This window comes from Sorex araneus, chromosome 5, assembly GCF_027595985.1.
Source record: "Sorex araneus isolate mSorAra2 chromosome 5, mSorAra2.pri, whole genome shotgun sequence".
In the NCBI taxonomy this organism is placed as follows: domain Eukaryota; kingdom Metazoa; phylum Chordata; class Mammalia; order Eulipotyphla; family Soricidae; genus Sorex; species Sorex araneus.
The window spans coordinates 205,616,893-205,631,785 of record NC_073306.1 but is presented as its reverse complement, the minus strand read 5'-3'; the positions used below and the strand labels follow the sequence as shown (position 1 = coordinate 205,631,785).

The window sequence follows — 14,893 nt, the reverse complement described above, 5'->3', positions numbered from 1 at the left end:
TCAGGCTCAAAACTATCAATAATGTCTATTTGCTAGAGTAACAGGGCAAGAAATTCTGCTTTCCAATCAAGTGAGCCAATGTGATAATTCTCAGGTGACACAAATTTTCAGTGTCAATTGACAAGTGACATGAAATATACATACTCAATCCTTATGAATGATTGAGAGCAAACGGAAGCTCTGAATCACTAAGACTCTAATCATCGAGACCTCAAATAATTCTGCCTTCTTAGATTCCACGGATGGCCCTGTGCATGGACCCCACCTTGGGATCTCCGACTGGAGAGCCGACAGACGCGTACGTGGAAGCCTGAACTTCACATGGCGGTCACGGCTAAAAGCATCCCCCCAAGAGATGGGTCAGAGAAACAGTGCGGCAGGTAGGGCGCTGGCCTTACACGGCGCCGACACAGTTCCATCACCGGCACCACATGTGGCCACCTCCAAGCTCCGCCAAGACGGAGCCCAGAGCCAGAAGTAAGTCCTGGGCATTGCCAGGTGAGGCCAAAAACGAAATAGAGAGAGAGAGAGAGAGAGAGAGAGAGAGAGAGAGAGAGAGAGAAGAAAGAGGAGAGAGAGAGAAGAGAGAGAGGAGAAAGAGAGAGGAGAGAAAGAGAGAGGGAGGAGAAAGGAGAGAGAGAGAAGAGAGAGGAGAGAAGAGAGAGAGAAAGAGAGAGGAGAGAAGAGAGAGAGAAAGAGAGAGGAGAGAGAGGGGAGAGAGAGAGAGAGAGAGAGAGAGAGAGAGAGAGAGAAAGTGGAGGCCACTGCCATCCTGGGGAGCACTGTAATAGCAGGGGGGGCCGCCGTGGCCTTGGGCGCAGTTGCTGGGGGGAGGCACATCCTCCCTGTAACTATTCTCCTTAGAAGGGCAGATTTCCAGGGAGCCCCTGCATGACTCTTTCTGAAAGGAGGGCAGGGGGCCAGCGAGCCTGGGAGCCTCTCGTCGAGACCCCGGGAGCACGAGCAGCAGCGGACAGACCCCTCAGAGACGCGCGCCCGCCCGTATTTACGCAATCTCTTCCTCTGCAATACTCTGAGTGCAGCAAGCAGGGCCACCTGGGGGCCCGCGACGCGGCTTCAGCTCCCGATTCCAGCTGGCCAGCAGCAGCCGCCTGGAAAGCGCCATTGAGGGTGCGCCAAGGCCCAGCCCCGGGCGGCGAGGCGAGGCCAGCAGCAGCCGCAGGCCAGGGCCGGGCCACGGCCGTGCTGGCCAGACCGTGGCTGTGGCAGCTCCTCCCTCGGCTGCTGTCACCTCTGCCACACCGTGGCTCTGGGAACCGGGCTCCCGTGAGCAGAGAGGTGCGATTTTAAAAATCTTCCAGGGGCTGGAGTGATAGCACAGTGGGGAGGGCGTTTGCCTTGCACGCGGCCGACCCCAGTTCGAATCCCAGCATCCCATATGGTCCCCCGAGCACCACCAGGAGTAATTCCTGAGTGCATGAGCCAGGAGTGACCCCTGTGCATCGTCGGGTGTGACCCAAAAAGCAAAAAAATAAAATAAATAAAATAAAAAAATAAAAATCTTCCAGGAACTGGAGCGATAGCACCGCGGGAAGGGCAATTGCCATGATTGTGGCCAATCCGGGTTCGATCCCCAGCATCCCATAGGGTCCCCTGAACACCGCCAGGAGGAATTCCTGAGTGCAAAGCCAGGAGTAACCCCTGAGCATCGCCGGGTGTGACCCAAAAAGAAAAAAATAAATGAATAGAAAATAAATAAATAAAAATCTTCCAAAATAAATGCCACTTCCTCAGACACCTTCTTTTGGTGCTAACTGTATTGGGCTTGGTTTAACGCTTGGTTGAAACTTGGTGAGTTTTCATGGGCAACAACTTTTGGCAACAATTCTGACCACTTCAAGATAGTTTTCTTGGGGGGGGGGTTGTTTTGTTTTGTTTTGTTTTTGCTTTTTGGGTCACACCCAGCGATGCACAGGGGTTACTCCTGGCTCTGCACTGAGGAATTACTCCTGGGGGTGCTCGGGGGACCATATGGGATGCAGGTCAGTTGCACGCAAGGCAGACGCCCTACTCGCTGTACTATTGCTCCGGCCCTCAAGGTTATTTTTTAAATGATTTGAAGGTCTTGTTTGGTTTCCTTAAGATGCCATGTCAGTCACCAAGTCAGTAAGTAGATCATGGCTCAATCCTCTACCCCAGTTCTGCGAAGGCTTTAAACTCTTATATTGATGACCTCTCAGTATCTGTACTGCCCATAATGCCCAAACGTAGAGAGAGAGTATGGGGGAAACTGTCTGCCATGGAGGTGGGGGGGAGGCTGAAAAGAGGGGGAATACTGGAGACACTGGTGGTGGAGAATGTGCACTGGTGGAGGGATGGGTGTTAGATCATTGTATGACTCAAACCCAAACATGAAACTGTATTTGTAACTGTATCTCACAATGATTCAATAAAAATAAATAAATCAAAATTTTAAAAATAAACTCTTATTTTGAGGGGATGCGGTTCGGTGGAACAATAGAGGTCTAGCATGCACCATGCCCTAGGTTCAATCCCTGGCTTTGCAAACACCTATACACGCACGCGCGCGCGCGCACACACACACACACACACACACACACACACACACACACGTTTAAAATTTTGAAATGTCTGGCCGTGTCCCCCTAAAGAGAACCGTGTTTCCTCAACAGGCGGTGTCACACTTGGAACCAGAAACCAACGCCCCGGCGGGGAAGTCTGGTAGGGAGAGCGCGTGATCCTAACGGAAACGGGCGGGACACGGTCACTCTTCCCAGTGGCCCTCGCCCCACCTCGACGTCTACTCTCAGAAACCTTTCTCCCACCCAGTGTCGCCGCCAGGAGCAAAGGGAGCCAGCTGGTTGGTGGGCAGGGAGCCCCAAGGGCCTGTAACCCCCTCTCCTCCTTCTGTCCCACGCCCCTTTCTACACCTCTCCCAGCGTCAACAACAATGGGAAGGGCCCAGGGGTCCGAGGTGGGTCTGGTGGGCTAGGAACGCGCTTTCCCTGGAGACAACAGGCAGAAGGAGGCCCAGCGGAACCTGCGCGTTCCCGGCCCGGGCTCACGGCAGCCGTGTCCCTCAGGAGTGGGCAGGAGCGCCCACCCCCGGGTGAGACTCGGCGCCCAGCACCCTACCTGAGCGGGAGGAGGATGCAGTAGCGCACCACGACGCCCAGCACCCACACCAGCGTGAGCCGCAGGCTGATGTACTGGAAGTTGACGTTGGTCCTGGTGAGGAGGTTCCAGGACACCAGCTCCTCCGAGGAGAAGCGCTGGGTCACCTCGTCCTCCACGATGGCTTCCAGGCCCCGCTTGGAGAAAAAGAAGACGTCGGACAGCTCGAAGTCCCTCCCGCGCAGACCGGAGAGTCCTTTCTCCATGGGCGACACATCTCTCTGGATGATACCTGGGGGGACGGGAACAAGCATCAGGACTTGAGAGAGGCCTCAGGCCACAAGGACGGACGGGCGCGACTTGACACAGGAGATGGCAAGACGGCAGAGCGAGTGAGCGGCTCGGCGTAACCCAAAGGTGCCCGGGCACCTTGCAGGAACAGAAGCCACTGTGGCAGGCCGATGGGGACGTCACTAGGCTGCACCAGGCAGGCGAGGAACCTGGGCCCTCACTCACCCTCCAGTTTCCAACCCCTGCATGTCCCCGGCGACAGGACATCGGAAGGACGCTCTCCCCGAGAACAGATGGAGAGTGTGTGAAGACAGACTTGTCCCCCCCTTATCAGGGGAAGGGGGGAGGAGAATCAAAGATGGCAGAAGGTTGATGCTTTTAATACATCCTGATTCCTTGAACAGGGAAACGAGAGGTAGCACAGCATGTAAGGCGCTTGCCTTTCTTGCACGCGGCCGACTCGGGTTCGATCCTGGGCACTGCCAGGAGTGATGCCTGAGCACAGAGCCAGGGTAAGTTATGAGCACTGCCTGGTATGCCCCCAAAGAAAAAAAACTAAAACTAAAATTCTGGGGATGGGAGGGAGTGATTACTGACATCCCATTGCTCATCGATTTGCTTGAGCGGGCACCAATAACATCTCTCCTTGAGAGACTTGTTGGTACTGTTTTTGGCATATTGACTACTCCAAGGGTAGCTTGCCAGGTTCTTGCCATGCGGGCGCGATACTCTCGGTAGCTTGCTGGGCTCTCAGAGAGGGGCGAGGAATCGAACATGGGTCGGCCGTGTGAAAGGCGAAAGCCCAGCTGCTGTGCTATCGCTCCAGCCCGATTACTGACATGGCTTTAAAAAAGAAAAGAAAACTTCACAAAGAGAACTCCTAGAAGAAACCTAGTAAGTGACAGGTTTACTAATAAAGAAATGGAAAAGGACAAAATTGTCCTCTTTGGACCAGAGCGATAGTGCCAGTGGGTAGGGAGTGTGTCTTGCATTCAGCTGACCCAGGTTCGACCCCTGGCATCCCATATGGTCCCTCAAGTCAGGCGAGGGGTGATTCCTGAACAAGAACCAGGAGTAACCCCTGAGTATCACCAGGTATAACCCAAAAACCTAGAAAAAAAAAAATTTTTTTTTTTGTTAAAGAGCCTCAAATCCGGGGCTGGAGCGATAGCACAGCGGGTAGGGCGTTTGCCTTGCATGCAGCCGACCTGGGTTCGATCCCCAGCATCCCATATGGTCCCCTGAGCACCAGCAGGAGTTAATTCCTGAGTGCAGACCCAGGAGTAACCCCTGTGCATCACCAGGTGTGACCCAAAAAGCAAAAAAAAAAAAAAAAAAAAGAGCCTCAAATCCATCCGGAGCAATAGCACAGAGGGTAGGGTGTTTGCCTTGTACATGGCCGGCCTGGGTTCGATTCCCAGTATCCCATATGGTCCCCGAACACCAGCAGGAGTAAATTCATGAGTGTAGAACCAAGAGTAACCCCTGTGCATCGCTGGGTGTGACCCAAAAAGCCAAAAAAGGGGAAAAAAGCCTCAAATCATCATTTTTTTGCCTGCAACTATATAGTTGTAAGTTCGAATCACAGGGAGCACGGGCACCACGCACGGTGCTGAGAGCTCTGCTGTTTGGGCGGTGCTCGGCTGTGCGTGATCACTGACACCACAGGCGTGGATGAGCACCAGAAACGGGGTGTCACCCGCAGGGGGTACAAGTTTTAAAAAATGCGTGAGCTCCACAGGCAGGAAGTTACGCGTATCTACCCCAGAACCCTGGCTGATGAACAGCACAATCAGGACCGGGCACCTGGGGGGGGGGGGTGGATTGTGAGCCCGGGGGGGGGGGGGCACGAGTGCCAGCCCCACGACTGGGGGCGTGGAGGGGCAGCCTCAGTGAGCACCACGGACAGGGCGGTGCGAGTCTCACTGCTGATACAGAACATTCCCGGCAGCTGTGAAGGGAAGGGAGACTGACAGAGATCGGGAGGAAGGAAAGAAATGGCTCCGACGCTCCCGCCCTCGGCGTGGGAGTGCGTGTGGAACCGTGGCAGCTTTCTCCAAATCGGTTTGCACAGACAGACTGAAAGCGTCTCTGATGCGTCAACAATTCCCAGAGTGGGGATTGGGAATTCCTCTGGGAATTCACCAAAGGAAAATAACCACCAAGGGAGACAATGGTATTTGTGCCTGATTTTTCCATAACTGATTTGGATGACTGAGATATCATACACCATTACTAGGTGTTTGGGGGGAGAATGGGATCAAGGGGGCTGGAGCGATAGGATAGCAGGTAGGGCGTTTGCCTTGCATGCGGCCGACCCAGGTTTGATCCCCAGCATCCCATATGGTTCCCCCAAGCACTGCCAGGAGAAACTCCTGAGTGCAGAGCCAGGAGTAACCCCTGAGCATTGCCAGGTGTGACCCAGAAGGAAAAAAACAATGGGATTGATACTATACTTTGATCTACCTACAAAATGCATCTATCTACACACAGGGAAAATGCTAGGCGGAATACGAGTGGTTATCTCTGGGCAACGTGATTATTTTCTTCTTTACTCTGTGACCATATTCTCCATAGGAGAATTAACTTAAAGGTGTTCCAAGACACACATTTATTTGTAAATTATTTAAGGATCAGTGCCACTCAGTTGCCCTAAGAAGAGTAATAGATGAGAAGGTCTCCAAAGGATAAAGAGTAGCCACGCATGTGGAGGGTGACTCTCCAGTGGTCTCCGGGGGTATCTGAAAAATCTTCCGCTGCTGGAATCGGGTTATTTCTTCATGAAAAAAATTAAGATGCTGAGCTCACAGGACCGTAGCTTGTGTTTCGTGTGTGTGGGAGATCCCCGAGGTGGTCCCTGAGCTGCGAGTGGCCCTGAGCACCACGGGGGAGGCACCGTCTCCGTCCACCTCGCCAGGAGGATATTAAACGCTGAAAGAGCTTTGATTTTCCTCCCTTGCCAGCTTGCTAGGGAACCAATAAGTGGCGAGTGGTGTGTCCTGTGAAGAAACCGCATGAGTCCCCGTGGAAGGAGCGATGCTTTACGGGGGCGGGAAGGAGAGGCAGGAAACATACTGAGTTGGAAAAGGGATCTGAAAGCAACCGAGCCCCTGTGAGTAACAACCACGTCACTGAACTCGGCGTCCTCCGTTATGAAGATGAGCGGGACAGGGGGACGGGGGTGGGGGGGGGACGGGGGGCGCACCACACCCAGCAGTGCTCAGGGGCTATTTCTAGCTCTGTGAAGTGACGCCTGCTGGTGCACGGGAGACCAACCGGGGCTGATGATGCCAACAGTCACGTGCAGTGGAACCGCCTCCCCTCCCTCGCTGTCTCTGCAGCCCCGAGAACTACTTAGTTCCCTTGAAAACCTGGAGTTTTGTAATTTTAGTGTTGACGCTTTTTGTTTGTGCCCACGTGCAGACTGGATACCAAATCGCCTTAAGAATCAGTGCAGGGGGCTGGAGCGATAGCACAGTGGGTAGGGCGTTTGCCTTGCATGCAGCCGACCCGGGTTCGATCCCCAGCATCCCATATGGTACCCCAAGCACTGCCAGGAGTAATTCCTGAGTGCAGAGCCAGGAGTAACCCCTGAGCATCGCTGGGTGTGACCCAAAAAGCAAAAAAAAAAAAAAAAATCAATGCAGGGGGCTGGAGCGATAGCACAGTGGGTAGGGCGTTTGCCTTGCACATAGCCAACCTGGGTTCGATTCCCAGCATCCCATATGGTGCCCCGAGCACCATCAGGAGTTAATTCCTGAGAGCAAAGCCAGGAGTAACCCCTGTGCATCGCTGGGTGTGACCCCAAAAGAAAAAAAAAATAGAATCAGTGCAAACCCACTCTCCTCGAAGGAAAGCTTTTTGGAGCATTTTCAGAGATTTATTCGTAACAAACAATACAAAACAAATTATTTTGGTTCTGTGTTGGGGCAGGGGTTGGGGTTTGGGATGGAAATATCCAAAATATGGTGGTGGGAAGCTGTCATGGTGGTGGGATTGGTGTTTGAATATTAAATGTAATCAAATATTGTGAATTACTTTATAAAAATTAAATTAAATTAAATTGTTTTTAAAATAGTGCAAACAGCCAGAGAGACAGTCCAGTGGCAGGGAATGTGCTGTGTACGTGGCCAGCCAGGGTTCGAGCCCCAGCACTTCCAGGAGTGACTCCCGAGTGCAGCTACGAGTGATCTCCAGGCATCACCAGATACGGCCACCCCTGCAGCGCCCCCAGAAGGAAAATCCCAAGAAAGGGAACTGAAGAATCAGTTTTATCCCTGGCACCGGGTATGGTCTCCTGAGCACCACCAGGAGTAACCCGGGCACAGAGCCCAGGAGTAAGCCCTGAGCACTTCCATTGTGTTACAAAACTTTAAGAAAAAGAAAAAACAGAGCAACGGGGGCTGAGGTGCACGCTTTGAACATGGGAATCCTGAAGAGCACCTGGCCCCCTAAACAGGACCAAATGTACCCCTCCCCCCAAAAAACTGTCACTGTCACTGTCATCCAGTTGCTCATCGATTTGCTCAAGTGGGCACCAGTAATGTCTCCATTGTGAGACTTGTTACTGTTTTTGGCATATCGAATACACCATAGGTAGCTTACCAGGCTCTGCCGTGCGGGCGGGATACTCTCCTCGGTAGCTTGCCGGGCTCTCTGAGAGGGACAAAGGAATCGAACCCGGGTCTTCTGCATGCAAGGCAAATGCCCTATGCACTGGGCTATCGCTCCAGCCCTCCCCCCCCAAAAAAAAAGAGCAATAAAGTCCGCTCTTGAAAGATCATTAGATTAACTTTTTTCACGGTCAAGTCCAAGTGCTCTCACTTCCTGTACCATCTCTGAAATGGGTCTACGCCAGGGCAGTGCCCCGGTCACCCCCGTCCTGCTCTGTGCCACTTGGCACAGCTGACTCCACCCCAGGCCCCGCCTCGAGTCAGCCCTGCCAAAGCCTCGCTGTTTAGCCCAAACAGAGACGGGTCTTTTAAGTCTAGGTTGGGAAGGAAAAACCAATTAGGAGGCAAATCTCTGAATGAAATGCACTGGAGACAGTGAATGGCTTGTCCAAAAATAACCCTGTTCGGGAGGGCAGAGGTCAGGGAGCAAGTTCAAGTTGCCTCACGGTATGGACCTGAGCCAGGAGAGACTGGAGAGCAGCCGGAGCCAGACTGCCCGGCCTCTCGCACACTCGACAGACGTGTTCACTGCTCCCGACTGACTTTATTCTGAGAAAGTTGCATAAAGCAGAACCCAGTCTTATATTGTGAGGAACTGCCCAGGACAGACCACAGGAATCAATTTAGCTTTCTCAAGACTGTTTTTACAGGAGCCCGCATTACAGGATAACTTGATTTTCTGCCCCTGAGCAAGGAATTCGGAGACAGGCGCCCCAGGTTGCAAGAAGGGTGGTGGTCAGACCAGATAGCCAGATGCTTCTCACAAGACCCATATCACAAGACCCGTATCACAAGACCCAGGACTGCCCCCAGAACCGGGACATTCCTGAATATTGGCGCGAATACTGATCTCTAAAACCATAAGCTAAGGAGTGATGTCCTTTTAAATGGATTGGTTAAGAAAGTTTGCAATATTACAAATCTATTGGCTATAAAATGCACGGGCTCTGCTGTAACGGCCGGGGAAGGCCTATATAAGATCTCCTTTGGGGAAGCTCGGTGTCTTGCCCAACCTGCTGGACCTGCATGTCCGCGTAGGCGGCTGGACCCTGGCTAGCCAGTCTTACAATAAACCCTGCTTGCTGTTTGCAGTCTCTGGAGTCTCTTTGTCGTTATAGGGAGATCTCGATCCGCACCCTAACAATATCTTCATTAATTTATGTGGGTAACTGCAATACTGCTAAATAACAAGGAGTTAATTTCCCCAAGAGGGCACAGGGAATGAAAATGACATGGAAACGTCAGGGGCTAGACAGCACAGAGGTGAAGGCACTTGCTTGGCATGCGGCAGATCAAGCTTTGATCCCCAGCCCTGCATATGGTCCCCAGAGACCTCCTGGGAGTGACCAAAAAAAAAAAAAAAAAAAGAAAGAAAGAAAGAAGAAAAAAACTTCTGTTTTTGGTTTTGGATCACACCCATTGATGCTCAGGGGTTACCCTGGCTCTGCACTCAGGAATTACTCCTGATGGTGCTCAGGGGACCATATGGGATGGTAGGGACCGAACCTAAGTTGGCTGCATGCAAGGCAAGGGCCCTACCCACTGTACTATCTCTCTACGCCCCCTCCCCCACTCCCAGATACTTTTAAAAAATAATAATAAAATAAAATTGGCTAAGACTATGGTAAGCGGCAGAATCTCCTGCCCCCACACCAGACTGTCTTCACCGGGGCCCCTTGGAGGGGGCCGGGTTGAGTTTCCCTCCCCGCCCCAAGCAGAGCCCCGGCAGCTGAAAACCTCCAGAACCCAGCCACAGCCATGCTCAAGGCCCCGCTCTACACGTTCGGACGAGCCTCGTGCATGAAGGAACCGGCAGAGGAACCCAGGTATGCGGGACCCGTGGCTGAGATCTCCAAGTCTGCTCGGATTGGGACTGAGCCTCGTCCACCCAGATCCCCAGTTTTCCAGTAGCTTGGCAGTCACACCCTCAAACTGCCCCCTGGCACCCATGTAATCTCATCAACGGCCAAGATCCAGAGACTATAAAATAAAACTCCCGGAAGAGAGCGATGCAGTAAGCAGCATACATGTGTTTGGTTTTAGCATAGTTGCTTGTATTCTCTTATATATGGGCTTAAATGGCCCCAGAATGAAACACAACAACCTTGACACACTTCCCTCTTATTGTAGTGGGAAGATGCTCGCTGGTTGGGTGGGTGTTTGAATATTATCTGTAACGAACTACTGTGAACTACTTTATGAAAATAAAATGTATAAAAATCGCAAAAAAAAAAAAAAGAGAGAGAGAGAAAACTTAGGTTCCAGGAAATATTTCCTTTTATTTCAAGTCAGAATTGAATCAAGACTCTCCTTATATCACAAGTCAACTTTAAAAAGTGGGGAGGGGGAAAATAGTCAAGTCACCAGCGCGTGAACTTTGTTCTTACCCCGAATACTCTGGCCAACCAGACATGGTCCGTGCATGGATGAGAACAAAATTAGGACAACAGTTCCTATCAAATGCAAGAGATAAATTGCACAAGCTGCCCTGTGCCCCTTGCTTCCAGCCAGATACTGGCACGTAAGCAATGCCAGCTGTGAAAGGCCCGCTTGAAAAAAAAAAAAAAAACCATGCAGAACCATCTCAAACATAATTAGAACCATCCCAAACATAATTAACCATGAATGAGTTGAGTCAACTCTTGCAGTAACGGCCCGTGTATAAGCCACACTCCTTTCCCGTTAGGAGAAACGGGGACCAAGTCTTTCCCTACCCACCTACGAAGCAACGGGGCAGGAGGAGGAACTTCGCTCTCTAGGCCAGCAACTGGGGCGATCAGGGCCCACCTCAGACCCACGCTGCTCTAATATGCCGGTAGGCAGAAGCCGATCCCTGACCTACCTGAGGCCGTATTCCAGACGTCAGAAGTACAGAGTTCAAAACACTTTCTCCCGTGGAAAGTGCAAGGAGCAAGTGCCTTACCCTTGTCCTAGCTCTCCCGTCCTCTCTTAGCAACTCGTAAATATGCAACACAGGGCGAGCTCAACATGCTGCAGCGCCTGCTGCTTCACTGTCAAAGTCCTGGGTTCAATCCTCAGCCCCACACGGTCCCTGGAGCATCTCCAGGAGTGACTCCAAAGAGCGAGTGCCCAGCACTGCCAGGTGTGGCCCCCAAACCCAAAACTTTAAAACAAGATCAATGTAAGCTGTTCACTCTAGTTAGTCAGCTGTTTCCCCTCCTGTGCACAGCACCCTCCTGCCTTATTCCTTGCGGGGGGCGTCTGCACCTTCTCTCTACCCCCTCTCTGCCTGCCTCTGACAGCCAACAATCAGTGCTGGCTCTGAGCTACGCTTCCCCCTCCATGGAAGAGACATCTGCCTTTCTCTGTCTGACTCATTTCTCTGACCATGCGGGGTGGGGGGGGGGGTTACTATTTTTCGCTTTTTGCTTCTTTGTTGAATCGCCATGAGCTAGATCCCGACAGATGTCGTATACTATTCGTAAGCAATACAGAATAAATGACCCAGCCTCTGGCAGTGGGACAGGCTGGAGTGGTCGTGGGAAATGTCGAAATACTGGTGGTGGGAAGGTGTCGTCGTGGTGCTGGGATTGGCGCTGAAACATGGAATGGAATCAATGACTGTGAACAACTTTATGAAAATAAAATTTAAAAACTGATCTTGCCACATTCAACAGAGAAGAAGCCGGGCGTTCTGGTGAGCAACACGGCCGGAGAAATGCTCTGGACCCGAGACCAGGCCAGCAACACTGGGGATCCGGACGGAGGAGGTACAGCCGGTACACCTTCTCCAGATGGAGCCCCGGCGACACTGAGCAGCAACTAACACGGCTCCGGGATGTGGGACTGGGACAACTCCAAACCTTTTCTAAAAACTAAAAGCATACAATCTTTTAATGGAAAACTAATTATCAAATGCTTCCTTGGTAGTAGGGCTGTCTTTTTTGGGGGGAAACTCCAACAACAATAGTGAGTTTTGTGTTGAAATATGGAATGTAATCAAGGTAAAGAGAAAATGAAGTGAAATTCATCAGTTATACAGTTGGGAGTGGGGGGCGGGGGTGGGGGGTATACTGGGGTTTGTGGTGGTGGAATATGGGCACTGGTGAAGGGATGGTGTTTGAATATTGTATAACTGAGACATAAACCTGAGAACTTTGTAACTTTCCACATGGTGATTCAATAAACATTTTTAAAAAATAATAAAAAAATAAAATTTAAAAATTAAACAAAACAAAACGAATAATAAAAGCAATCTTCCACAGCTCACAGCACATCTGATCTCCATCGGGTTAAGTTTCTGGCCTTCCCCCAAGGAGCCCAGCCAAAGGCACCCAGCCCGGGTCTGCTCCGCGGGGCCCAACTCGCTGGCGCCCGCTCGCAGCAGTCCAGGGGCGGGTCTGTCCTGGGATGACTCCAGGCGCCAGCAGACGCACGTCCCGAAGAGAATGACGACCCTTGGAGCGTGCGGAGGCTCTTCGGTTTGTTCTGGTTTGCTCTGGCTGCTGAGAGACCTTCTAAAACCCAACCCTTTGGGGGACCGGAGTAACCGCACAAGGGCGGGCAGGGCGGGCCTTGCATGTGACTGGCTCTGGTGCAACCGCTGGCATCGCATAGGGCTCCCCAACCCCGCCAGGAGTGATCCAGAGTGCAGCGCCAGGAGCAAGCCCTGAGCTCAGCAGGGTGTGGCCCCAAACCAAACCAAACCCCAACCCTCCCACCTTCGTGAACCTGCGCCGTCAACCAGCCCGAGCTGGCAGGAAACAGCCAGGCAGCTGCCCGTGGATTACTAAAGGTCTGAGTCCAGATTCACGGTGCAGAGAGACTGACCATGAAGCTCATAAATAAGGTGAGGCCTCGGGAAGCCCATCTGCCTGGCTCCTTCCCATATTCCTGACCCGGAAGACGTGCAGGCGGGGGGGGTTAGAGGGATCCTTTAGCTTTTAATTTTTTGTTTGTTGGTTGGTTTGGTTTTTGTTGTTGTTGTTTCTGGGTCACACCCAGAGATGCACTGGGGTTACTCCTGGCTCATGCACTCAGGAGTTACTCAGAGCATTACTCTGGCAATGCTCGGGGGACCATCGGGGATGCTGGGAATCGAACCCGAGTAGGCCGCGTGCAAGGCAAACGCCCTACCCATTGTGCTATCCCTCCAGCCCTCATACAGTTACCATTTAGACTAGTGAGAGCAGCAGCCTGATGCACCCAAAGCCAGACACTGTCACGTGCTCTCGCTCCAGCCCCTCCTTTAGCTTTTTGATCGTCGCCGATTACACAATGCCTTTCTTCCCTCCCCTGGCATATTCTCTGGTACGTATGCTGCTCCTTTGTCGGAACCCCGGGCAGGGTGCTCACTGTAGGAAAGATCACGGGCATCAAAGGCCACGCAACGTCACGGGCTGGGATTCCGCAATGCCATCCGGCACCACCCGCGGGCCAGTGGGCGGCCCAGACCACAGGGCTCACGTGTCAGGGGTGCGAGTCACTGAAAATGAGGATGTTTGTCTGCTGGAGCAGACCTGTGCCAACATCACTGCAGGGCAGGAAGAGGAAGGGATGTGCCTGACACGCTCCGAGACACCAACTTGATAAACAAACGCTTGCCACACTGGGGGGAAAGGGGAACTCGGAACACCTGCCGTTCACGGAGACGAAGAAGTAAACTGCTGTCGCACCCGGAGAGGAAACGCTCCCAGTGACGCACAGTCAAAGCCCGAGAGGGTCGCTCCCGAGTTATCCTGGGGCCACGTCCGGCAGCCCAGCCTACGCTAGAAATACGGAGAAGTCAGTCAGCTCCAACCCACTGAACAGCACAGTTCGGCTCACCGCCTGGAAACACACTCAGAACTCACATTCAGCGACAGTTTGTGACAAGCCACATTAGCCACCTCCCGTCCGGGGGGAGAAGGGATGGGCCAAACCCAGTTCTCAGGAGCTTTTCCCTCTCTGCCTGGGGGTCACTCTGGGCAGTGCTGGAGGGACCATACCATGAAAAGGCTCGAACCCGGGCCTCTTGCATTGAGCTCTGGCTCTGCCCCCAACACGTTTCCTTTCTGACCGTAGTATTGAATACGTCCTGTAACCCATCCGCCCCTGCACGGCAGGTAAAACACAGCCCGCAGTGTAGGGGGGTCTCTGACTTGTTTGGCCCATGACCCCCTTTACAGGAGAAAAAATAAAAACCCACAACGCTCAGTGGCCCCCTGGAAATCCACCTTCACACAAACAATGTGCCCCAGCCGCACCCAGGATACTGCCCTTCCCGGGGTTGTTCCTCATTCACCCCGCTTGGGAAGCACCTCGCCCTCCCAATCACACAGCTAACGGGGGGCCCACTGGCTGACACCCCTCGAGTTTCCTATCACGAATGGTCCCAGTTCTGAGAAGTTTCTACTCGACGTGTGTTGCTTTTGCATCACTGTAAAGTCCACATGTTGCAGTCCAACAATCTTTCAGAACCACCGTGGTCTCAGTTTAGTTCCTAATCTCCTTTCTGGTTTTCTGTGGTTGGAGCGGGGTGGGGCGAGGGGGAGGGGGGGCTACACCAGCGGTGCTCAGGGGATCCTCCTGACTCTCGCTCAGGGAACCATGTCCAGTGCCAGGGATCAAACTGAGTCAACTGCTTTGGAGGCAGCAAGTGCTGTATCTCTTACACTATCTCTCCAGCCCCTTATCTTAATCTCTGTCCCTTTGTCCTTTTATTTCCTTTAAAGAATGAGCTCTTTCATTCTTTAATGACTAAATGAGCTCTTTCATTCCTTAAAGAATGGATTTCTCAGCAATTTCCTCCATGCATAAACCAAGATAATGATACAGGTTGTGTTTTTGGGTTTTCTTTTTTTTTTTTTTTTTGCTTTTTGGGTCCCACCCGG

General features: G+C 52.3%; 1 protein-coding gene across 1 annotated transcript in view; it reads right to left on the bottom strand.

Annotated features, from left to right (window-relative positions):
- Positions 1-14,893, bottom strand: part of GPAT3 (glycerol-3-phosphate acyltransferase 3) — a 61,397-nt gene that overhangs the window by 21,457 nt on the left and 25,047 nt on the right. Inside the window, exon 3 of the mRNA XM_055138805.1 lies at positions 3,118-3,388. Coding sequence (XP_054994780.1) covers positions 3,118-3,388 — 271 coding nt within the window. The remainder of the gene's footprint in view (positions 1-3,117; positions 3,389-14,893) is intronic.